We start from the raw sequence: 24,968 nt of genomic DNA, 5'->3' as shown, positions 1-24,968 counted from the left end.
CTCTTGAAACTAAGATATTTAGTATGTGAATAATTTATTCCATGCAGCAAAACCACTTGCCCTTCATTTTCAAACTGGGGTTTGGTCTTCTTTTGCTTGGTTCTATTTTCAATTGCTCCCCCCCCCGCCCCCCGCTTTAATGAGTGAATGCATGGACCCCAAAAATTTTTTTTACTTGTAGACAAAGAACAGAAATACTCTCAGGAAGAATTGCTGATGTGTCTCTTCAGCTTCCTGTTCTCTCTCTCATTATGGTGTATTTACTTTTTCCATGTTGCTTTATAGAAGCATATTCATTTTCATAATTGCCTTGCCATGCCATTTTTCTCCTCTTTTCCTTAAATAAACATGCAATATTTCATTTTCCTGAAATGATGCTTAACATTTTTAGGAATCTTCTTCCAATTTACTTACGACAAGGTTTGGCCAGATACAAAGCAGGGTGGATATGCCTTTTGGATTATATAATAGTATTATTTAATCTTCTCAAACATCTTACTTCTTCATATGAATTTAACGGATTGATTGATTAAATGTGCATATTTTGTTTATGAATAAAGCAGAAATAACTTTTCTTGGGAAGTTTTAAAGGAGACATACTCTTCCTGTAAAATTTCTGCTAGTAGATGGGGGCATCCATGGGAACGGGTCAAAATCTACAAGATGGCAGTTGTGATGTTGTGGTTGAAGCCCTGTCCGTGTAAACCATTCAGAATTTCTTTCCATGTAGAACTTCATTAAACATGCTGCACCTGCCAGCTTGCAGATTTTGGCCTCTCCATGGACATCTCTATAGAAGATACTAGATATATTAAAATTTTAATTTGCAAAATGTTAGTTAATTATTCAGAAATATATTCTCATTGGTCAAAAATATTTATATAGGAAAAAATATGGGAAGTTGACATGAACTAGACCAAACTCAATCTACTTGGTGACTAAGTATATATTTGCTATATAAATACATATTGTTGGAAGTGGTGATCTCTAGTTAATGAAGCATGCTGTGATATATTCTTTACCACCAGCATGAAGCAATTTCATTTGGCCCAGATAAATTCTTCGATCCACTCTCAGGTATCTCCATTCTTAAAAAGTTCAATATTGTAGTGCACTGAATTTACTTTTAAAGGCTAAAGTTATGCCCACTCAGGGATTTCCCATGCCAAGAAATATAGGAAATGCTTCTGATTTCCAAAGCTTGTGTTTGAGCCCTACTTGGCTAATCCATAGATCACACCATATCAGATTAGATTGAGCTCCAAATTATCAAATCATGACCCAAACAATATTCTAGATACAGTAGACATCTCTTGCAGTGCAGCACAACTGCAATAGGACATTTGCTACCAGCCCTCTTTAAATGTTAATGTTATAGATTTCATTGTGGAAAGTGCCTTCAGTCAATCCCGACTCCTGACAACTTAACAGATCAACAGAGTTGGAAGGGACCTTGTAGGTCATCTAGTCCAACCCCCTGCCCAAGCAGGAAACCCTACACAATTTCTGACAGATGGCAAGCCAGTCTCTTCTTGAAAGCTTCCAGTGATGAAGCTCCCACGACTTCTGAAAGCAAGCTGTTCCAGTGGCTGATTGCTCTCACTGTCAGAAAATTTCTCCTTATTTCCAGGTTGAATCTCTCCTTGTTCCTTATCTGGCCTTCAGGTGCCTTGGAAAATAGCTTGACCTTTTCTCTTTGTGGCAACCCCTCAAATATTGGAACACTGCTCTCATGTCTGCCCTGGTCCTTCTCTTCACTAGACTAGCCATGCTCAGTTCCTGCAATCATTCATTATATGTTTTAGCGTCCAGTCCCCTAATCATCTTGGTTGCTCTACACTCTTTCTAAAGTCTCTGCAGTTTTCTTAGCAATATTTTCAGAATTATCTGCATTTGTATTTGTGTTCGGATGACTGAAAAAAGGAGCTGGCCCAAGATTACCACCATTTGGTTTTGATTCTAAGGCAGGATCAGCAACTGCAGGCTCCCAGTTTCTAGCATAGAGCCCTTAACCCAATGGTTCTTAAACTGGCAACAATTACCCCCAAGAAGTAATGCAGGCTTATCTGGGGTTAATGGAACAGTTTGTAATTACTTGTCTGTAAGCTTACCAACTAGTGTGAGACTTTAGCTGCTGTGTATAACAACAGAAAGTGGGGTAATGATGTTATTCAAGACTGGGGAAAGGTATAATTGGGTAGATGGTTTAAGTACCACTGTTTTTAACCATTGCATTTTATTTCTCCAGATGTTTACATAGATTTATATTCTAAAATCTTGGGTCCAGGTCTATGAAACAGAGGTCTTCATTTCCAGCTTTGAAAGCTACCAAATACATTTGATCATTAATATGTAAGCAGCTATGTTTTGATCCTGAATCACGTAAGAAATTAACACCGTGGAATAACCTAATTCTGAAAGCAGCAGGAAGAAATGCTTTACTGAAATGGTTGGACTAAACAAGGAGCCAATGCTTTAGATCGGTTGGTTTTTAATGATGGTTTTAATGTCTTTGAGACATTAAAGTTACCTGAAGTTACCTGAAGTTACATTGAAGTTACCTGCCTACAGTTTGCATTTTGCAATATACATCACTGAAATATGTACTAATGAAACGATATGGCACAGGGGCTTTTGCATCCCCAGAGAGTCTTGTAAATTCTAAGGTCCCTAAGACCTGTGGTGCTTGAACTGGTACGAATAATTCGATTTTACATTATTATTGATTGATTAAGTGGCACCAAGGAATGCTTCTAGCAATCACATAGCTTTTCCCTGGTATGACCTTTTTCTAATTTGTTCCTTCAGGTCTTCCAATGTTGCACCCTGAGTCTGTACCTGATTCCAGTCACCTGGCTGTCCTCTTCTTCTCTTTCCTTCTATCTTTTACAACATTAGAGCTTGGATTTCATATGGTAGTATAAAGTTAAATGATGGTTAACATTAGTTACATCTCTGTGGGTTCTAGAATGAAAAATTGGAATATCCAGACAATGAGTCTGGCATTAAGTTAACTTACAATTAACTTAAAATTTTAAAATGAAATTATTTCACCTGGAAATATTAGTTTGCGTTTACAAGACACCTCCTCCCCAAAAATTGTTTAAAAAGGAATGGAGATTAGATTTTATTTTTCTGTGTGTTGGTATTGTATGGCATAAAAAGAGTGAAGTTCCTGCCATTCATATGATCTGGTCTTGTTACAGATTCCCTGGTCATGTCATAAAGGATGCCGGCATGCCATACAAACTCATCAGCACAATAAGGTTTTGCATAACTGTATTGGAAAGCCCATACATTAATCATGAGTGTCACCAAAGGTGGTATTAAAAAAAAAAGTCAAGATGGCAGTGAAAATTCATCAATTGAAACTCTTCCTGTTTCTTATCTTTATTGCACTAATGGTGCTCCATTAAACTGCTCCGATTTCTTGTCATACATTTGATTATCTGTGAGGTCCTTGGTGTTCTCTGAGCTTAGCTGTTTTCTTGCAGACATTTTGTTACACAACCAGCTCTGATATTATCTAGTTTGGTAATGAAATGTCTGTAAGAAGATAAACAAGCATTGAGAGGACCCACAGTTTAGCCAGCAGGTTCTGACAGGTTCTGGAGAACCAGTAGCGGAAATTTTGAGTTCGGAGAACTGGCAAAAATCACCTCTGGCTGGCCCCAGAGTGGGGTGGGAATGGAGATTTTGCAATATCCTCCCACCAGGAGTGGGGTGGGAATGGATTTTGCAGTATCCTTCTCCGGGAGTGGGGAGGGAATGGGGATTTTGCAGTATCCTTCCCTGCCAGGCTCACCAAGCCATGTCCACAGAACCGATAGTAAAAAAATTTGAATTTCACCCCTGCCCTTAGCTACAAATGTTCTCTTCTATTGGCAATTGTTTGCTTACCTCAGAGAAGTGGCAGTTATTCTGTAGTAGTACTAGTTTATTTATTAATCAAATTTATACACATTCCATCTCACTGTCTAAAGGACTTCAGGCAATTTACAATTAAAAATCTATAAAATCCACCTCAAGGTCCACACAAAAATAAAGTTAAAAAGACAGAGGAAATCCCCCCCAATTCAGTTGCTGCCCGTTTGGCATATTACGATATTTGTGCACCAATGGGAAGTGTATACTGGCTAGTAGCCCAACGGGCACAGAATGATCCACTTTGAAAGATTGAGGCAGGAACTGGACGCTAGCATTATACATCTCTGCTTGTGAAACATACTTTGGTTCATTAAAAACCGAAAAAGCCTGTTGAGTGACAATAATTCACTGTTGATAGCCATGGAAAATAACCAGTAAATCAAAGTTGCATAAATTTTGGGAAGGGCTCTGGGGGAAAGTATACCACTCCACAGATGGTACTAAGCAAAGTAGCCATTTCAGAGAAAGTTTCCTGCATTGTGTGAAATACATTCAGACAAGGAAAAGACAAGACAGCTGAGCTATTAGCTGCATTGGGTGTCCCTTAGTTATTGTCAGTTGATATGAAAAAGAGGATTCTACATGCTTGCTGGGACCACATTTAGAGAAAGCTGTTAGAATAAGTACCCCAATAGCATATCTGTTCTCATTTAGTACATATATACATCAGTGGTGGGTTTCAAAATTTTTTACTACTGGATCTGTGGGTATAGCTTGGTGGGCGTGGCTTGGTGGGCATGGCAGGGGAAATACTATAAAATCACCATTCCCACCCCACTCCAGGGGAAAGATACTGTAAAATCTCCATTTTCTCCTGATAAGCTGGGACCTGGGAGGCAGAGAATAGATGGGGGTGGGGCCCGTCAGAATTTTTACTCCTGGTTCTCCGAACTACTCAAAATTTCCACTACTGGTTCTCCAGAACTGGTCAGAACCTGCTGAAACCCACCTCTGATATACATCACGTGCAGCTTCTATCATTTCATAAGAGAAGACAAATACAGGCAATCCTCATTTAGCAATCGTAACTGGGAACAGCAACTTGGTCATTTAGTGAAGTAACCTGTAAATGAAATTGAAATGGGGCATACTTTAATTTTTGTTTTGTTTTGTTTTGTTTTACAGGGCTGAATTCTGAAATCCAATTCAGGATGTGAATGTTGGATTTGGACTATTTTATCAAAAACAATTCTAATTATTGCCTAAATGTTCTGATCTTGGCATAAATAGGTTTTTTTTTTTTTGTTGTTTACATTTATACCCCGCCCTTTTCCGAAGACTCAGGGCGGCTTACAATGTATAGGGCAATAGTCTCATTCTATTTGTATATATTTACAAAGTCAACTTATTGCCCCCCCAACAATCTGGGTCCTCATTTTACCTACCTTATAAAGGATGGAAGGCTGAGTCAACCTTGGGCCGGGCTCGAACCTGCAGTAATTGCAGGCTTTGTGTTCTTAATAACAGGCCTTACCAGGCAGAGCTAAACCGGCCCCTTTTAAATTGGGGGTTTTAATAATATTTTAAATTTTTAAATGTTTTAATTATCGGCCGCATAGTAATAGTTCATTTTAAATTCTTTTAATTGTACATATTCTGTGTTTTATTTTGGCTGTACACCGCCCTGAGTCCTTCGGGAGAAGGGCGGTATAGAAATTTAATAAAATAAAATAAAATAAAATAATCTTGAATTTGGTTTTCCAAATCGACAGCTTTACCCACTTTCTCCTAAAAAGCACTTACCGTATATACTCGAGTATAAGCCGAGTTTTTCAGCACGTTTTTTGTGCTGAAAAACGTCCCCTCGGCTTATACTCGAGTATAAGCGAGTTTTCAGCACGTTTTTGTGCTGAAAAGCGTCCTCGGCTTATACTCGGATCGGCTTATACTCGAGGTTTTTTTTCTTCTTTTTCACATTATACCGGATGGCAAACTTGGCGGGCTTTTGCATTAGCGGGAAGCCCTGCCGGTGCAGTGAGAGGCGGGCGGGGAGCCGCCAGCCTTCTCGGCTGAGGAGGAGGGTTTCCCGACCGGTAGCTGCCTCATTTCCCACCCTCGGCTTATACTCGAGTCCCCAGTTTACCCCAGTTTTTTGGGGTAAAATTGGGGACCTCGGCTTATACTCGGATCGGCTTATATTCGAGTATATACGGTATTTATTTATAGAGCACTGCACACGAGAACAACTAAACACAAGAACAGTTTTTTCCCCGAAGGCCATCACTCTGCTAAACAAATAATTCCTTCAACACTGTCAAACTATTTACTGAATCTGCACTACTATTAATCTTCTCATCGTTCCCATCACCAATCTCCTTCCACTTATGACTGTATGACTGTAACTTTGTTGCTGGCAATCCTTATGATTTATATTGATATATTGACCATCATTTGTGTTGTAAATGTTGTACCTTGATGAAGGTATCTGTAATGTATTTTGAACTTTGAGAGGGAATTTTGGGCGGGAAAATTGCACGTTGCTGATTGGTTGAAGCCTCAACCAAAAGAGTATTTAAAGAGGGGGTTTTGCCGGTTGTTCTTCACTGGGTCACAATAAACTAAAGAGCTGTTGTCACTCATTGGTCTCCTGCCTCTTCATTGCCCGAACCTAACATTGGCGACGAAGGTGGGATGTTGAGGCAGTGAAATCGAAAGAAAGAGCTGAAGGAACCAGGAATTCAAAAAACCCAGCCAGTTTTCGAAGGCGGAAAATAGCGATGTCCAGCTACACGCCGCCAGCGCCATTCGACCCAGCCAAGGAGAAATGGGGGTCGTACATGGCTCGCTTCGAGTGTTTCCTCGAAGCAAACGAACTACAGGGAGTCTCGGACAATCGGAAGCGAGCATACTTCCTGAGCCACTGCGGTCCAGAGGTCTTCGATACGGCGGAGTCACTCTCAGAGCCAACGCCGGTACAATCGGTACCGTGGCAGACACTACAAACAACACTTCGAGCGCACTACGCACCGGTACCCTCAAAGTTCGTCCAACGTTTCGAATTGAGGCAACGGGTACAGTGAGAAGGCGAATCAATAAGTGTGTACATGGCCGCATTGAGGAAAGCCGCAAACCACTGTGAGTACAGAGATTTGGAGGATTCCTTACTCGAACAGCTCATTTGTGGGGTCAGAGACATCAGACTACAAAGGCGGCTGCTGTCTAAAAGCAACCTGACTCTAGCGATAGCCCTGGACGAAGCCAGAGCTCATGAGATGTCCACCAAGGCGGCGGAGACCTTGCAAAAGCCAAACGCGCAGGGTGCCGGGACAAAGACTACACCGGTCCACAGTGAGGAAGTCCAGGCCGAATCGGAAGGTGAGGAAGAGGAAGAGGTGTTCCACACCGGGAGGCTGGAGAGAGGTGACCGGGACGAATGTGTGAGTTGTGGGGGGCAACACCAACGGCAAAACTGCAGATTCAAGGACGTGGTTTGTCGACGGTGTGGAAAAAAAGGACACATAGCTCGGGCCTGCCGAGCCCCCCAACCTTCCCGCCAAAAATTCGAACCGACCAATCAGAGCAGCGAAGCGGCCCGGGATTGGTCCATTTAAAAAGGGCGCGAAGTTAAACCAGACCACTGTGAGAGTGGGCCACGCATCGACACGACTAGAGAAGAAAATATTTACCCAAGTCTACATTGAAGGGGTGCAGTGCCCCATGGAAGTAGACACTGGGTCGTCAATCACAATTATGTCCTGGGACACCATCGTGAGAGACTTGCCAGCGATCGCTAAACGTCAGCTACAAACCCAGAAGCTGAGAGTGCAGGACTACCAGGGGAATCGGATCCCTGTTCGAGGAGCCACATCCGTCCAAGTCAAATATGGACAATTCACAAAGACCCTGCCAATCACCATAGTAAACGGAACTCTACCGAGTTTGCTAGGGTTGGACTGGTTCCGAGCTTTGGGCATGGGAGTGACCGGGGTTTACAGGAGCGACATCATCCTCAGAGACGAACTACTGAAGGAGTTCGAGGACGTATTCAAGGATTGCCTGGGCAAGTACATGGGGACCCCTATTTCTTTCAACCTTGACCCCCAAGTCGCCCCCATCCGGTTAAAGGATAGGAGGGTTCCATTCGCCCTAAAGCCTAAAATTGACCGAGAATTGGACAAGCTAGTAAGCCAGGGAATATTAGTCCCCGTCGACCATGCAAAATGGGAGACACCCATAGTAACCCCAGTCAAACCGGACGGTTCGGTCCGAATTTGCGCTGACTACAAAGCAACGCTTAACAAAGCATTGCAGAAAAGTGCATACCCCATTTCAGTGGTGCAACATTTGCTACACTCATTAGGGCAAGGGCAGGTCTTCGCCAAACTCGATTTGGCCCAAGCCTACCAGCAGCTACCTGTAGATAGCAGCACAGCTGAGGCGCAGACAATTGTCACGCACCGTGGGGCTTTCAAATGTACGCGACTCCAGTTCGGAGTTAGCGTGGCCCCAGGGCTCTTCCAGAACCTAATGGAGCGATTATTACAGGGCCTGCCAGGAGTGGTACCATACTTCGACGATGTATTGGTATCAGCTGAAAACTTAGAGGAACTCGGGGTAAAACTAAGGAAGGTGTTGGGCATTTTTAGGTCTGCGGGGCTTAAAGTTAAGCTCAACAAATGCCACATTGGGGTGAAATCTGTAGAATTCCTAGGATACCGAATAGACAGGGAAGGGATCCACCCCACGGAGAGCAAGGTACGGGCCATTAGAAAGGCCCCAGCCCCCAAAAATAAAACAGAATTACAGGCATTCTTGGGGCTTGTTAATTTTTATGCGGTATTCTTGAAGAATAAAGCAACAGTAGCCGAGCCGCTACATAAGTTGCTAGCAAAGAAAGCTGTGTGGTCCTGGGGCAGAGAAGAGGCTAGGGCATTTGAGGGGGTAAAAAACCTTTTGTCCAGCGATAGCCTCCTCATCCAGTACAATGGCACGTTGCCACTAGTGCTAGTTTGCGACGCTTCACCATATGGGGTGGGGGCGGTGCTCAGCCATAGGTTACCAAATGGAACAGAAGTCCCTATAGCGTATTATTCCCAGACTATGTCCTCTGCGGAAAGGAACTACAGCCAGTTAGATAGGGAAGCATTGGCCATAGTCTCCGGGGTTAAGAAATTTCACGAATACTTGTTCGGGCGAGATTTCGAGATAGTCACGGACCACAGACCCCTTCTAGGGCTTTTAACGGGTGACCGCTCAACACCCGTGGCACTTTCTCCCAGGCTGACCCGATGGACTATTTTCCTAGCGGCATACTCCTACAAATTGCTCCACCGCCCAGAAAAAGACTTAGGGCATGCGGACGCTCTGAGCAGATGCCCTTTACCAGAGACAATTGAGGACCCCACCCCGGGGACACCCGTCTTACTAATTGACTCTTTGGACTCTGGCCCAGTCACATCCAAGCAGGTGGCTAGGGCATCGTATAGAGACATTACAATTCGGACTGTAATCAGTTGGGTGCAAAGGGATTGGCCCGCTGCGCCGGGCGAGCGTTTCAAAGACTTTGCGAAAAAACAATCAGAACTGTCTGTTCAAGGGGGGTGTCTGTTATGGGGGGATAGGGTAGTTATCCCAGAAAAATTACGTGAAAATGTGTTGGAACTGTTGCATGTGGGCCACCCAGGGATTGTGCGGATGAAGAGTTTAGCGAGGAGTTATGTATGGTGGCCCTTAATGGATAAGGACATCAGCGACAGGGTAGGGAAATGCCAATCCTGCCAAGAGTCGAGGTCGCTACCCCCTACAGCCCCAGTTAGAGAGTGGGAGAAACCCCAGGGGCCTTGGTCCAGGATTCACATAGATTTTGCGGGGCCGTTCCATGGGCAGACCTTTTTAATTGTGGTAGATGCCTACTCAAAATGGTTAGAAATAATCCTCATGAAAAGCACAACGGCCGAAGCAGTAATCACAGTCCTAAGGCATCTATTCGTAACACACGGCCTGCCCGACACCCTAGTCTCTGACAACGGCCCGCAATTCACGGCAAACCAGTTTGAGGGGTATTTAGCGGGAGAGGGCATCAGACATGTCCTCTCGGCGCCTTTCCACCCGGACTTGCAGAACGTTTCGTTCGGAGCACCAAGGAAGCGCTATCTAGGATAAGTCCAGGCGACTGGCAAACGAAAATAGACACTTTCCTGGCCGTCCAACATAGGACCCCTTGTGTAACAACTGGCCGCAGCCCAGCGGAACTCTTAATGGGCAGGAAACTCAGGTGCCCGCTAGACCGACTAAACCCAACTTATACCCCAGACGGGTACAAGGGTATTCAAGGAAAAACCAGGGAAATGACAGTGGGTGACCCAGTATGGGCACACAACTATAGCGAGGGCCCAACATGGTTAAAGGGGGAAATTCTGGGCATAACCGGACCCAAATCATACGTAGTAGACATGGAGGACGGCCGGGTATGGAAACGCCACATAGACCAGTTAAGAAAACGTATACCAAACAAACTAGAAACCAAACAACCAGGCCCTGACTACCAATTGTTTGAATCTGCAGCTGACTCAAACCCGAGGCGAGCGGAGGACTTATCTGATTCCGATGAAGTCCAGCGATGCCAACCGGTTCCTCCTGAAGGCAACAGGAATGATTCAGCCAATAATCCAGGGCCGGACGGCCTAGAGGAGGAGCTGGGAGGAACAAACAGTCCCTCCGACCAGCTCGACTCTCTCCCAGAGAATGAACTGCGCAGGTCAGAAAGAGTTAGGAGACGCCCTGTCTACCTGCGTGACTACGTAGAGAAATAGCATGTAAATATTATGTAAATAGAGGTACAAAGCGTTCTGGGAGGGAAGGAGTGTAATGTATTTTGAACTTTGAGAGGGAATTTTGGGCGGGAAAATTGCACGTTGCTGATTGGTTGAAGCCTCAACCAAAAGAGTATTTAAAGAGGGGTTTTTGCCGGTTGTTCTTCGCTGGGTCACAATAAACTAAAGAGCTGTTGTCACTCATTGGTCTCCTGCCTCTTCATTGCCCGAACCTAACAGTATCTTTTCTTTTATGTGCACTGAGAGCATATGCACCAAGACAAATTCCTTGTGTGTCCAATCACACTTGGCCAATAAAAAATTCTATTCTATTCTATTTCTAAATTTTTATATATAAAACTATTGTAAGGTTTTTGGAGGGGTTTTTTAAACCATTTTTTATTGGTCACACTGCACAGGTGACACTTCATCTGCTCTTATATCTCTATGTTCTCTTTAATTTGACCTGTGAAAGACATTGGATTTGTCCTGTCCTGACTCTTTCCTTCCTTCCTTCCTTCCTTCCTTCCTTCCTTCCTTCCTTCCTTCCTTCCTTCCTTCCTTCCTTCCCTCCTTTGTCTCTTCCTTTCTTTCCCTTCCTTCCTTCCTTTCATCTAGCTGGTTTACAGCAGATAGTTAAATATGTTGTCATTCTTTACAGTGCCTACACTAATCTAGCACGAGATTCTGTAAACATTCTGCCTTTTTTCTGTGTGTGTGCTTGTACACTCATATTTTGATCATAAATAAAACCTTGCAATGTTTTATTTTGAATAGCAACCATAAATACTTAAAACAAAATTATACCGCTAATAATAATAATCCTAGAAGATTTATCTAACAAAATGCCTCTCAGTTTATGTTTTGAAGAACAAAAGGTTTGTGTTCAAGTCTGCAGGAAGGGAAGGAAAAAACCTGAGCTGGGGTGGAGGCAGCTCTCACTCCTTTGTCCTAAAACACGGAAAAGCAGAAACTCCACCTTGAAGCTTTCATGCACTGATGCTGATCCTTTACAAGAGAAATTAATCTGGACTGAATTTATTGGCTTTGGCAGCTGTAAACACTGGAATACCAAGAGCCAGCAAGCCCCAGATTCGCCACCCAGATAAGTCTGCTGAGCACCCCAGCGCTCCAGCTACCAATGGAGGCTGGTTATTTTCAAGCTCCTTGTTCAGCTTGTAATCACTCAGTGTTGTATTGAAACCAGATTTACTGGCCCTTTTGAGGAGGGGAACTTTGTGATTTCCACAGCAGACACAGTTGGAATTTCAGTTCCACCCCCACCTCACTCCACAACACACATGCAGGGTAGGGGCTTTTTTGCAGAACCAGTTAGGCAGGAGCGAAGAAGAGGCAAACAATTGCTGAAGAACCTGGAATTAGCAGACACAAGTGTTGTTGCCTTGGGAAAGAAAAACACAAAAATGAAGAGAGAGGTAGAATTGAGAAAAGGGGCACTAAAAAGATATGCAGTTATGTTCATTTGCAAGCAAGTCCCAAAAAAGCTCAGTAGGGCAGTAAAAATATATTTCAAGCCCTGGAATTTAGCTTCTTTTGCTGGGATGCCCAGCTCATGGATACAAAAATGCAATGTCTACCACTATTATCAATTCAGCTTGTTTTAACTTTTGAGGAAATTGTTTCCACTTAATAGATTAGATTGAACTCATGGTTATATCCCATTTTATTCCTTGCATTCAGGTTAGTTTGTATTTAAGAAAAGATTTGCTAAACTATGGTACATCTTGCTTGATCCTTTTGCTTTCCTATGGTAGATTTTTAAATCAGCTTCCATGGCTGCTGTGGGTCTGTGGAACCACACAATTGGCTGTTTGGACCTCTTTCCCACTACTCTTTTTCATATTGTGTGATGCAATTCTTGTGCGTAATAGCATAGCTTTTTTCAAGCTTCTCTTGATTGGTGCAGAAATAGGCATCGAGATGATGAACAAGTGCCCAAGATCTGGAAATCTGTGACACTAATAATGTAAACTTCTTGATACCATTTCCCCCACCACAAAAAAAAAACATTTAAATGTACTCTGGGATTTTAATAGGTTGATTTGCCTCATTTTAATAATTATTTACGTTTATTTTCCTCAGGCCTTTGTATACCATCTTTTTCTTTTAAATTAAATTTATTTTAGGCATATCCTAATAAAGTAAAATAAAAAATAAAATTCCACCTCCAGTTCCAATGTTTAATTATTTGCTCTGCTGCTGGCAGCTCTGCTCCACAGGAATAGTAGCAGACCAAAATGATAAAAGCAAAGACATCACCATGCAAACAGCCACCATTATGTGTCTTGGGACATCTTTTAAGTATGTAACCCCCTTGGTATTTGAATTGTGAATACTGTCTTATACATTTGAGGATTCTGCACCCTTCACTTTCCCACTCACTCTTAGCAGAGATGGGGAATCTGCAGCCCTTCAAGTTTTGCTAAAGTAGGACTCCCAACAGCTGTCATTAGCTCAGTCAAGGAAAGTCTTCAGGATTATCCATTCTCGTGGCTGAAAACTGACTCCCCCAGCAAATTCTAGAGTTTTCTCTATATGTTCAAAAGAAGCAAAATTGTTTGCGTTCCTAGACTACAGTCACACGATGTTCCGAAAGGCATCCTATTCAGTATTGTTTTCTACAGGTATTGTTGCTAATGACGAAACTACATAGGGAGAAAGAATAGTGTTTGCAATCCTATCCCGGCCTATCTAAAAGGAGAAGTCACTGAAATAGCGATGACAGGGCCTGCTCTACTTAGAGCAAGAGATTCACCACAGGCCATGCAGCTCAGATAATTTGTCCTATTCTGCCAAAAGCAAAGCAGATTTTTTGATCCACTTCTACCTATAAACATAGTCAGGACCATAAAAACCAGGCTGTATTGTGTGTCATAAAACCAAGCAATAAAGCTGTTCCAAAATACAATTGGGAGCAATTATCTCTTGTTCTAGTGGTACTGAAAAGTCCATGAACAACAATGCTAATTTTCTTCCTGACTTACAGACTTTTTATTTACCGGAATAAATCTTGACTGATGACTTGCAGGCCAGGTCCTGCCGTAGCAATGCATTTAATTAGTGTTCTTGCATTACAGTAATTGTGTCATTGTAGTCTGGAAAGAAGGAATCCTGTTCCATCTGTCTCTGAAAAATCCGTATTTCTGTTTTGGCCCATCATTCATCCAAGTAAGATTATTTTTAGTTTCCTATCATGCAACAACTACGTTCACAACCATTTTAATGTAAAATGGAGTTATGCAGTTTATGGTTCAGCATGCTGTGCAAACTAGGTTATGTTATTTATTTAGGCAGTTGAAAAGAGCAGTTGAACTACCCAATGTTTCATGGTTGTCTGTGTCATTGTGCATGCGTGCATGTGTGTTGTGTGTATGTGTATGTATGGGGAGGGGGAGAAGCTGCATTGCCTTAGTCTTGGCTTTACCACACAAGTTATTCTTTAATCGTAGTTATATGTAAACTCATACTAACCACTAACCTTTTCGGGACAAGCAATGCCAAAGGTCCAAGCGTGTTCAGTAGCCTGGATTCTCTTTTTCTTTTTTCTTTTTGGAAAGTAAGAGTATCCAATTTAATCAAAATATGCTGTCCTAGAAATCTAGGAATGATATCTCTTCGACATTAGAATGTGCATTAAGTATGATGCAGAAATTGTAATATTTATCTTCCAAACTATACCCCATTCTATACATGTAGAATGAATTTGTCCATATTTATAGCAAGAAAATCAGTGAATGACAGAAGAAAACTCTTGATTGTTCGAAAAAGAGGATGCACGTTAATTTATATGGGCTGTTGGATTTATCTTCCACAAACTGTATCAAAGATGAATGGAAAATCTATAAAGAAACTGTACAATTGAGGAGGGCCTGTTCTCTAGAATAATAGTTCATCCACAATACTACAAAAGAAGTTTCAGGCAAAATAGATATCTATATATTTGTGTGTTTTTTTTTAAAAATCTTTACATCAGAATGTGCATACCATTTAATAGTATAATTACTCCACCCATTTCCCTACAGTTCAGACAACTGTGGTAACAGCATGTACAACTTCTCAAATTGGCTTTCATAATTTTAAAACAAACAATACATCAAGTGTATTTACTCTGTGCAAATAAGAGATCTCTTTTGGAATCCTTCAGAAGACAAATTCAATGTTCCATCTGCAGAGGTCCTTTTTTTTGGGGTGGACTTATGATTGTAGGCTTCCCTCCCACTCCCATATAAAGTGCTCCTGTCCAGCAGAACCCAACAGCCTTTGAAAAAAAATCCTAGTAATTTTAAGGACAAAATTATATATATATTTATACTGATATTTTAAAAAAACAGAAAAGAAGTGATCACACAAATTCCAGCTTTCCATGCCCTCCATACATGCCCCAGTGGACAAGTGAAAGTATTCTGTCATTACTGAAGTCCGGCTGTCGCATCTTCTCACAGGTCATGCAACAGTTCTCAAGGCCTGTGACGGGCACCATGCATTCCAAGTCTAGCTTAGCCATTTGTCCTTTTTTGGAATGATGTCCATGGAAGCTGTAGTGCAACCGCGAGAGCATCTGTTGCCGCTGGTCCTGAAGTTGTTTATTTTCACTTCTGAGCATACGCAATGCTAGCATGATGAGGAGCACCAAGATCAGTCCACCTGCGATGGGGACAGCAATGACAGCAGCCCTGAACCACAATTCTTTTGAGGAAGTAAGTTCCTGAACTTTAGTGAGGAGGTTTCGACTGTTGTCATGTTGGTATCTGCTCCCTTGTCCTGCAAAGAAGGAAGTGGGGGGGGGGGAAGGACAGAAGATTTAAAAGTAGTAAGCCACATTGTTCAATAAATATACTAGAAAAATTCCATTATTACTCCCCACCATTTGAAATCACAGTTATTACAGGAAATCCTTGATTTATGACAGCAATGGAGCCTACTCACTGCCAGCGCAAGTCATAAAGCAAATCATTCCTTATTCCATTTTAGGACACACCCACCCCACTTTTTCAACTTTTTTTATCTTTTCTCCCTCCCAACCTCACTTTTTCCACCCTTTTCCTCTGTGACCTATTTGCTTTTGTATTTTTGTATTTATTCTATAATCTAATAAAATGTTTAAAGATGGGGGGGGGAATCATAAACTGCAATCCCATTACCAAATGTGGGCCAGGTGTCAAGCACTTGAAATGTGACCATAGGGACCCTCATAACTTTGGAATGTGTGAATATATTTTGGACAAGGGGGTCCATGACTGGTCATAACTCAAGGACTACCTGTAAAGGTTTCTCTTTATAATTTGAGTACTTATTGTATGGCTCCAGAAACACAGGATAAGGATGCTGCATCCCAGGTTGTCCTATTTGAACAATGCACTCCTGTAAATAGAAGTATAGCAAATTGGAAGGAGAGGGGATTTCAGTTCCATTTTCTCCATAAATAAACACCTTACTAAAATGCAAACAAATTATGTACCTCAAACAAACGTGCCATTAGCCATTAGAGATGCAATAACTAGTTGAAGCAACTTGCTCTCTTTCTGCACAAGCAAGAAACCCAACATAGTTTAGGGAGTCTGCACAAGTTACTGTCTCAGCCTGATTTGATTAGAATGATAAATTAAATATGTGAAATGGTTTGCAAATTAAGAAACCTTTAGATCGCATTTTAGAAGACCGTGAACATGACACTACAAAGTATTTTAGCAGTGATTTCTTTAACTATAAATAATTACATAGAGCATAAAAGCACAAAAGGAATTGAAAATCCCTAGCATTATTTGTTTGGAGCTTATAGCAAAGTGTCATAGTAGCTTATTAAATTTTATCTTCTGTAAACCAGCACAAATGCAGATTTGTGCCTCTTCAAAATTAAAAGGTTCAGCATTGTCCTAATTAAATTAAGCTTTTGCTTTATCAGCCCAAAGACAACCTATGATTATTAAGATTTTTTTTAAAACAAAAATGGCAGTTTCTACATGATTTATAGGGTTCAGGATTGAAATTTAAAATTAAAGTAGATCTAAATGCCAGAAGAATATCTACAGCAGGTGGTTCCCAAGTTGACACCAACTTGATAATAGATGATCAAAATAATAAAAAAATCTAACTAAAAAAATTTAGTTAGCAACAAACAAAAAGTCTCTAGATTTTGCTGAACTCAACAGCTTTTAACATAGATGCAATGTTCAATTCAATAATATGAAGAACAGTTTCACCCTCTTTTCCCAACCAGATATATTTTAGTTTGTAACTTCCTTCATGGTATTAAGTAAAACAACATAATGTGACCCACATGAAAATCCAGACATTTAGAGAACAGAATATGCAGTTGAGGAAAATAATCACTAAATTTGAAACAAGAGGCATCCTTGAGACCTGTTGATATTCTTCCATTTACCAAAAAATCAATGATGTTGCTGGGGATACAGCATCAATTAAATGGATATCCCAGTAACTATGAGGACACACTGGATTTCCTCAATCTGCAAAGCAACAACAGAGTTGCACCAGAAGATTTGTGGGGTCAAAGGAATTATTTTTATATTGTTAAATTCCTTCAGTTACATCTCTGAACTGTTTCAGCACCAGATTAGTACAAGAAATTGAGCTCCATGTTAGAAAATTAAAATTTTGGTTATTTCCTTTTCATTCACATTTAACATACTGTAATTAATTTTAGTCTAATAGTTTATTTTACCCAGTCTAGAATGCATTACATTGTGATGAAAGCAAGCACTCCACCCAAGACATGGATCCTCTGGCAACATGCCAGGTGAGATACAAATAAAAAAGCGCAAAGCTTTGTGTCTGATGCAAATGCAGATGTAAAAGCTTTTTGGCAAAGGTTTCCCTGCCACATGCTTCCTTCTCCACTTTGCTTAAGCCTAAAATCATTAGGAAGCTAACAAGATCTTCTCTGTTGCCAATACAGAATAAGAATATGACTTACCCAACGGGTCACCTCTGGAAGTAGACAGAACATCAGAGAGGCCTCTGTAATTGCACATATCCTCATGACAACATTCCACCGTGGGTATGGCAATGCCAGATTGGTTTTGGGCTATGTTAACTTGACAAATATCCAAGGTGCTTGCAAAGGAGTCCAAGCAGCCATGAGTCAGTGGAGAATGGCTGTTTTGTGGGTCAAGCAGTCTAGAGAAGCAAGCACTCAACTCTGATTTGCACATGTAGCCTGTTGCAACACAATGTGCAGCATCACAGTAGCATCTGATTTCACCTGTTACAAAATAAAAAGGGAAGCTGGTTAGCCAGCAGATATTCAGAAGTGCTTGCTTTTATAGAAGTCTTTGCCAAGGACTGAGGTAAGCTCAATAGAATAGCATAATTTAACTGATAAGATTATTATGAGCCATCAATCCTAGGGCCACATAGATAATGACGGGATCTATCCCTAACCAGTTATTTCCAGTCTGCCAAGGTGAAAGTAGAGTAACTATCCAGAAACATCCAGAAACAGTTCTGGGTCAATTTATGCCAGCTGTGGTACTCTTTTGATGCATTGACCTATAGTTCTCAGAATTCTTGGTCAACAAAATTAATAGTTTTAAGAGTTTTAATCCCAGAGCAACTCAGGGGATGACTTTACTTATTTGGTATGAGCAGGACTTCAAGATACCAAAACTGGAATGTCAGATTTCAGTTTTTCCATTGTAAATAAGCCATCTATTATTGGCACATAAGCATGGATTAATGATGGTCAACAATATTTGAGGCATTCTTAGGGAGCTCCATGGAAAACAAACTGATACTAGTGTGAAATAAGTATGATGTACAAATACTAGACAAAGAAGAAGAAGTAGCTGATATATTGACAATATTTGCCATTTCAAACCCACAGAATCTCTGACATACATACAAGGCCACCCATTCAAACAATGAACAAAGAATTATATACAAACAGTGCCAAAATAATTTGGGGGTGTATGAAAAAAAATTAAGGATTTCTAATAGCACTAGAAACATCCACATATACTTCAGTTGTTGAACCTCAGTAGCAGCTTAAGTTCTCACGGCTGTTGCATACAAAGACCAAGTTACTCATATAGTATGCCTTACAAAACAGATTCTCCTGGTCAAAATTTGTTAGCACTTATTAACCATTCAGTATTTCTGCCTGGATGCACAGGATTGCACACCCTGCCTACTTATTATTTATATCATTTTTCTATAATGGCAGATGCATCATAGCATCCAGAATAGAATAGAATAGAATAGAATAGAATAGAATAGAATAGAATAGAATAGAATAGAATAGAATAGAATAGAATAGAATAGAATAGAATTTTTATTGGCCAAGTGTGATTGGACACTCAAGGAATTTGTCTTGGTGTATATGCTCTCAGTGTACATAAAAGAAGATATCATCAAGAATCATAAGGTACAACATTTAATTATAGTCATAGGGTACAAATAAGCAATCAGGAAACAATATCAATATAGCATCCAGTATTAGATCTAAGATCCATTAGGTTAATTCCAAAGTTGATAAAATACTGACAGAATTAAAGTACTGAAGGCACCATGCTAGAAGACCGTACTCCCACCTTAAGCATGAAAACCAGCTTATGATTTTGGGTCAGTCACTTCTGCCTACCCCATCCCACATCACAGGGTTATTGTTGTGGGGAAAACAGGAAGAGGAAAAAAAATATTAGGTATGTTCTCTACTTTGAGTTATTTATAAAAACAACAAAGGTGGGATAAAAAAATTATATACAGTTAGGAGGGAAAAATTTTAGCATATGTTTGTTTTATTTTTAACTATACCTTGTGTTTGTTCCGGGAAGTGGGGGGGAGGGGGTTTTTTGAAGGGAGGGGGGAGGGAGGGTAGAGGGGGAGGGGGGAAAGGGGGGAAAGTTTTTTTTTGTAAAACGTTTTCAATTAAAAAAAAATTATATACACACAACGGACATTGCATTCCTCACAACTGTATCAGTATATAACACATGAAAAAAAATTAAAACAAAGAAAAATCTACAGTCATCTTTCTGAACTTAACTGAGAACTTTGTCCCTAAAGAGATATTGAGAAATTCATCTATGAGACAAAAAGAGAAGCATTAGGTTCAACAGAGAATCTTTTTTTCAAAAAGGAATTCCTGGTGTTGAAGTGCTTTTAACTCCATTTTAAAACAGGAAATTTTGTTTACAACTGTAGTTTCTACTTGCCAAAATCAACTTCTTTCTAGGGAAGGAAGGATGCAATGGTAAAATTAAACTTTCCTCTACCACTACCAGTTCCTCATTCACTCAATCCATCATGTGGTCAAGAAAGGTAAACACTTAACCTGAAAACCCTCTGCTCTTGGACTAAAAGAAAAATGCACAGGAAACCACAAAGATTTATAAAGGAAGCTAAAAAAAAGTTCCCTTCATGAAAACATCTCAATAGCCTTCAAAAATAAGATTCATTTTATTACACACAGAAATGTTACTCTTTTTAAAAATATTTGAGTTTAAATCTGAAAAAAATATATGAACAGAAGTAGGAAGAAAAGATGGGCTATTCTCAACTTCCAGAAATTATCATCATTGAAATATATGTTTCTTTAACCTTTTTAAAAATCAACCATTAAAAAATCTAATACATTTTTAAAAAAAAAAAGGTTTTAGACTTCTAATTTCCAAATCAATTAAGAGATTACAATGCACACATCCATGCACATCTTACTAGAAAGAAAAAAAATACACCAGCAGACTTATTTTTAGAAAGATGTAATATCAAGTCCTTTGAATTCTAAGCCTTATGTGTATCCTGTGTGTATCATGCTCTGAAGTCTTCCTGTTAAATTCACAAGTTCAAAAACTTACAACTAGAATTTGGAGAGCTATTTTGACAGAAAACATTTCACCTCTCCTTTGCCTGGAAATTGGTAAGCAAAACAAACATTTAAGATTCTTCACCCAAATGGATAACTGTAATAAGAAAAAATAGAAAATAAAAATAGAAAGTTGTATACAATGTGGGTGATAGTTAACATTTATCAGTTCTTATTCCCGATGTTTCCCTTATACTTATCTAGATTTTTCTTCTTTCAAAGTTTTGCTTTCCCAATTTTGCATTCCCCTTTCTTAAAAAGGTCATTGAAGCAAATGTTATCTAGCAAGCAAATTCAGACAACTGAACATCTTACACTGACAATCCATGGATAAATATAAAAACACTTAAGAGGGAAATTGCACATGTGTCCTCTTCCCACAAACTGTCTCAGGAAGTAACATGCAAAGAAAACAAACCATAAGACCCCGCTTCTGTTTTAATAGCTTATATGACCCTCTTTGAAAATCTTATCTTTTCTCTGACCCCAAGGCTGGCTTCATAAACAAAACCTGATAGAGCAGTCATCAAGTTATTACAGTTTCATTTTAATTTAACTCAGGTTTTCACATTTGCCTTTTTAATATATATATATATATATATATATATATTTCCAGTGGAAAAGAGCAGAGGTTTTGTAATATTGTATTTTTTGGAGGGGGGGGAATAGTTATTTCTGTCAATTCATAAAGATTCTTTCTGAACTATGCAAAAGGCCAGAGAGGGTATTTGGTATTTTCAAGAGGTGAACAATGCCCTTTCTGTTCACCTCTTCTTTCTTGTTACTGTATGTAGCTATTAAAGAAAAATGTCTGCTTTTAGTCAAGGTGGCTTCAGGAGAGACTGCAGGCTTCTCTTAAAGCGTTTGAAGTCGACAGCAGCCAGAAGTCTGTGATCCCCTAATTATATCATTATCAGGCACATAGTTTCAGTATCTGCAACTGTACATTATTCCCAGTCACTCCCTTCTTAGTCCCTCTTTGATGGGGCCAGAAAACTTCCCTCCGCTGGCTTCAAGGGCTGTTATTTGGGGTTAATTACACCCTTCTTTCCAAAATAAATAAATACTATAGCACATCAACCCTGTGCTTGCTTATCCTTTAACCTCCTCTCCATGAAACATGGCAATTATGGGAAACGTCAACTTTCCCATTCTCTCCCCTGTTTGAACAGTACCTTTTATTTCTAAAAAGGGAGGAGGAAAAAAAAAGTTTTGTGCTGACTGTTGTAGGAACACCCCAAAAGTCTGAACTTTTGGGATTATCTGAGAAACAATTTACCCTTAAATGCTGCCAGCCTCACAAAATTGCTGAGTAGTGTGTGGAGTTAATTTATTTCAAGCTAAGCCTCTGGCTAGCCAACATCAAGGAAACTGGTAAGAGATGTCAGTCTGGAAAAGACTGTATCTGCACATTACACTGCTTGGTGGTTGTGCCATAAACAACCATTTATGGTATAAATCCTTGGCAGGCAGGTTTTCCCCTAAGCCAAAACAAAGCAAATTATGTTTGACTACAAACTTGAATCTAAATGGTTTTTAGATGGCTCTTGCCCTTCACTCTCCCCCCTCCAGGGAAGCCATGAAAGAGAAAAGGGTGCAGGATTCTGCCTTCTGGCCAGTTGCTCCTCAGTGACAGGAATCTCCTGCTCAGCTTGATTTGGGAGGTTGAAATGGGTGAGAAAGAGAATTAACCTCTCAGCTGAAAAAGTTCCGAAGCGCGCTAAAGATGGCCTAAGTAAAACATTTTGACAACCGCTTGCCCCGGGGGTTGCTTCGCATCAATGAAATCGGGGGCGAGGAGGGACGAAGCCACGCGGGAGGCGGAGAGGGAGCGCATGAAATCCAAGCCCCGTCACCACTTCCAGGAACAGGCGAGCTTGTTCTGGCCTGCGCGCCTCGGCCCGGGAAGAAACCCGACACCCTCACAAAGCCTTGGCAGCGATTTTCAAAGGCCGCGCTGGGCCCAGCACAAGCAGCTCGCCAGCCAGGAACAAGAGAGGCCAGGCCGGCCAAGGGGAGGGGAACCGCCCCGGGGAAGTGGCGAGGCTGGACTGCTGGCGGGATGCTACTGGGCTTACCCGCTGCGAGGGCGGCTGCCACCACACTGGCAACCCCGCCTGGCCCGGCAGGAGCCAGTGAAGGTCGACGACGCAGACCCTTTCCTAAGACCCTCGCTTGCTCCCAACGTTTATGGCTTAAGGAGAGGAGGGAGACCGGCCCCTTCGGATCTTCCCTTCCTACTTGGAGCTTTCCAAGTAGCCGTACTGGTCCGCCCGCCACTTAGCACGACTGCTCGCCAGGAAGCCCGGCTGGCTTCGCCGGGTCCTGCTAGGCAGGCTACCTTGGAGGATCCCAAACTGTTGGCGCAGCTGCAGGGTTGTGCGCTTCGTCCCGTGCATCTTGAGAGCAAGCTCTGCTGCGCGCCCAGGATTGGAAGATAGGGACGCAGCTTTGGAAGCCCTTGGATGACATTAAGTGTACCCCCCCCACACCAAAAAGCTTCTACCCAGGAGGCAAGACCTTCTCGGCCTTTAATCACAATCCAGAACCGGAGGTGAGGGTCAAGCCTGATTTCAGATCCTCCGGGCTACTCTCCCTTTGCCCCCAAGGCGCCCTACATCTTAGCGTGGTCAGTTTCTTAGGGTCTTTGATCACGGGAAGAAGGCATTCCCGTGCGCAAAAAACGCCGCCACCTCCCCAGTCAACTCTCCTGTGATCTTTTCAGCCGCTTTTCAAAGTCCTCCCGTGGAAGACAATCGGGTTTAAAGTTGCCCAGAGATAAAAATCTCATCCTAAAATATCGCTGACCATTTCCTTTTCTCTTCAGGGGTTGCCCAAGGTGCGAGCGCACCTTTTGCAGAACTAGGGCTTTTAAAGAGAAACTACCTGTCATGTGGTCGCGCGCAGAAGGCTCGACCCCCCCTCCCAATTTGGGACAGGTTGCTTGGACGAAGGCACCGCCACTGTTTTTGCACGCAGGACCGTGGTTACTTTCACTCTGCACAATTAATCTGATTCTCAGGCTTTGCACCGCTTAACAAAACTATATAAGAACCACGTCGACTGCGTTCCAACCATGCACCGCGATGAACGATATTAAGTTTAAAAACAAGTTGGGCACTGGTCAGCGAGCGACGGATCGCCCCCAAAGAGGGAGCGGCGCATCGGCCCTCAGCCACCCGCTTCTCCTCTCCTCAGCGCCCGCCCCGCAAGTGCGTTTCTTTCCCTAGTTCTTTTCGCTCCATGAACGACCCCGCCACGGATCCTCCGCACTCCGAACCTTGACCCAGACTAGGAAAAAGACTGAGGCATCTCCAGCCCCTCGCGATGGGGGAAGCTTCCCTTGGATGCCTCGTCCTTCCGAAGCACTCCGGCGCTGGCGCTCACCTTTGGTCAATAGGATGGCCATGGCGCACAGCTCCAGTTGTAGCCAGATGAAGAAGAAACTGGAGTGACGCTCCATTGAAGACCCTCCTGCTTGGCTTTTTTTGCCGCCGGACGTCCCGAGATCGCTTCACCTTGCGACACCGCAAGGAAGGGCTCCGATGGGGAAACACATCGACTCTCCCGAAGAACGAACCGTCTGCCCGCGTCTGCTGTCCTTCAGTCCCAGATCCCAGCAGGGCCCGCCGGAGCCTGGAAATACCGGACTGGCGAGGAGGAAGCCCCTTCAGCTACAATCACACTGGGCGAGCGGAGACCCGATCCCACGGCCGCTGCAGCGCTCTACCCCGCGCAGACCTTGGTCCTCGCCACTTTCTTAAAGCCAGTGCGCACGGCAGACAGTGCAGCGTCCCCACTCCCCCTTACGCTCCAATCTTGCTCTGTAAATAATGCGGCCACCCCGCCGCCTGACCCCGCCTCGGCCCGCCCTTCGGCCCGCCCACTGCTATTGTCGTAGGCGGAGCCTAAGTGGCGCTCAAAGTAGCGGAGCTTATTGATCCGGTTGGAAGGCTGACCCTGGGAGAACGACCGTTCCCGCTCACTTTCTCCTGGGTTTTTAGGGTTGGAATTAGCCGTGCAAGAGAGCAGCGACGTTTAGTTTAACAAACGGCGCGGCTTTGTGGGAAATGCACGCTGTGTCCGTTTTTTTGGTTTGCGTTGCATTTAATCTTCCAGTGGTTAACCTTCGGGGCGGGAGTCAGAATCCCCCTAGCGCGCCAAGTTCTGTGCCAGGAACGCCTGCTTCCGACGAAATAAAGCAAGCGGACAGGTTGCTCCTAGGCTTTTATGGCCTAGAAATCCATATGGATGGCTAAGAAAAATAAAGGGGAGAGGGAGGTAGCATGAAAAGGGGGTTTGGAGGGGGAGGCGGGCAGCCACCTTGAGAAGTTCCACCGCTATCTTCCCTTCCCTGGAAAGGCGACAGGAGCGCGCCCACTTCCCCTCCGTGCGTCCTTCTCCTAGGATCGATAAAGCCCCGTCGGAGGGAGGGTTTGACCAGC

At 42.3% G+C, this 24,968-nt stretch overlaps 1 protein-coding gene and 1 long non-coding RNA gene across 4 annotated transcripts in view; one reads left to right on the top strand and one right to left on the bottom strand.

The window, feature by feature from the left end:
- LOC131198531 (uncharacterized) overlaps positions 1-5,653 on the top strand; it is a 147,651-nt gene extending 141,998 nt beyond the window's left edge. Inside the window, exons 4-5 of one of the 2 annotated variants that reach the window (XR_009155109.1) lie at positions 2,249-2,352; positions 5,053-5,653. This is a non-coding gene — a long non-coding RNA (uncharacterized LOC131198531). Of the gene's footprint in view, positions 1-2,248; positions 3,434-5,052 lie in introns of those variants that run through there. The other variant, XR_009155108.1, reaches the window with a different exon arrangement.
- Positions 5,654-14,674: 9,021 nt separating this feature from the next.
- Positions 14,675-24,342, bottom strand: BAMBI (BMP and activin membrane bound inhibitor). 2 transcript variants are annotated; one of them, XM_058183546.1, is made up of 3 exons: positions 23,911-24,342; positions 17,635-17,922; positions 14,675-15,461 (listed from the first exon to the last, which is right to left on the bottom strand). In XM_058183546.1, the coding sequence occupies exons 1-3, from the start codon at positions 23,984-23,986 to the stop codon at positions 15,043-15,045; spliced, it is 783 nt and encodes a 260-aa protein (XP_058039529.1). In that variant the 5' UTR covers positions 23,987-24,342; the 3' UTR covers positions 14,675-15,042. The 2 variants fall into 2 exon arrangements, with proteins under 2 accessions (XP_058039529.1, XP_058039530.1); XM_058183547.1 differs by lacking the exon at positions 23,911-24,342 and adding an exon at positions 22,602-23,314.
- Positions 24,343-24,968: the final 626 nt, after the last annotated feature.

The sequence above is a fragment of the Ahaetulla prasina genome, chromosome 4 (genome assembly GCF_028640845.1).
Source record: "Ahaetulla prasina isolate Xishuangbanna chromosome 4, ASM2864084v1, whole genome shotgun sequence".
Lineage (NCBI taxonomy): Eukaryota > Metazoa > Chordata > Lepidosauria > Squamata > Colubridae > Ahaetulla > Ahaetulla prasina.
This window is presented reverse-complemented; position numbering and strand designations above follow the sequence as displayed.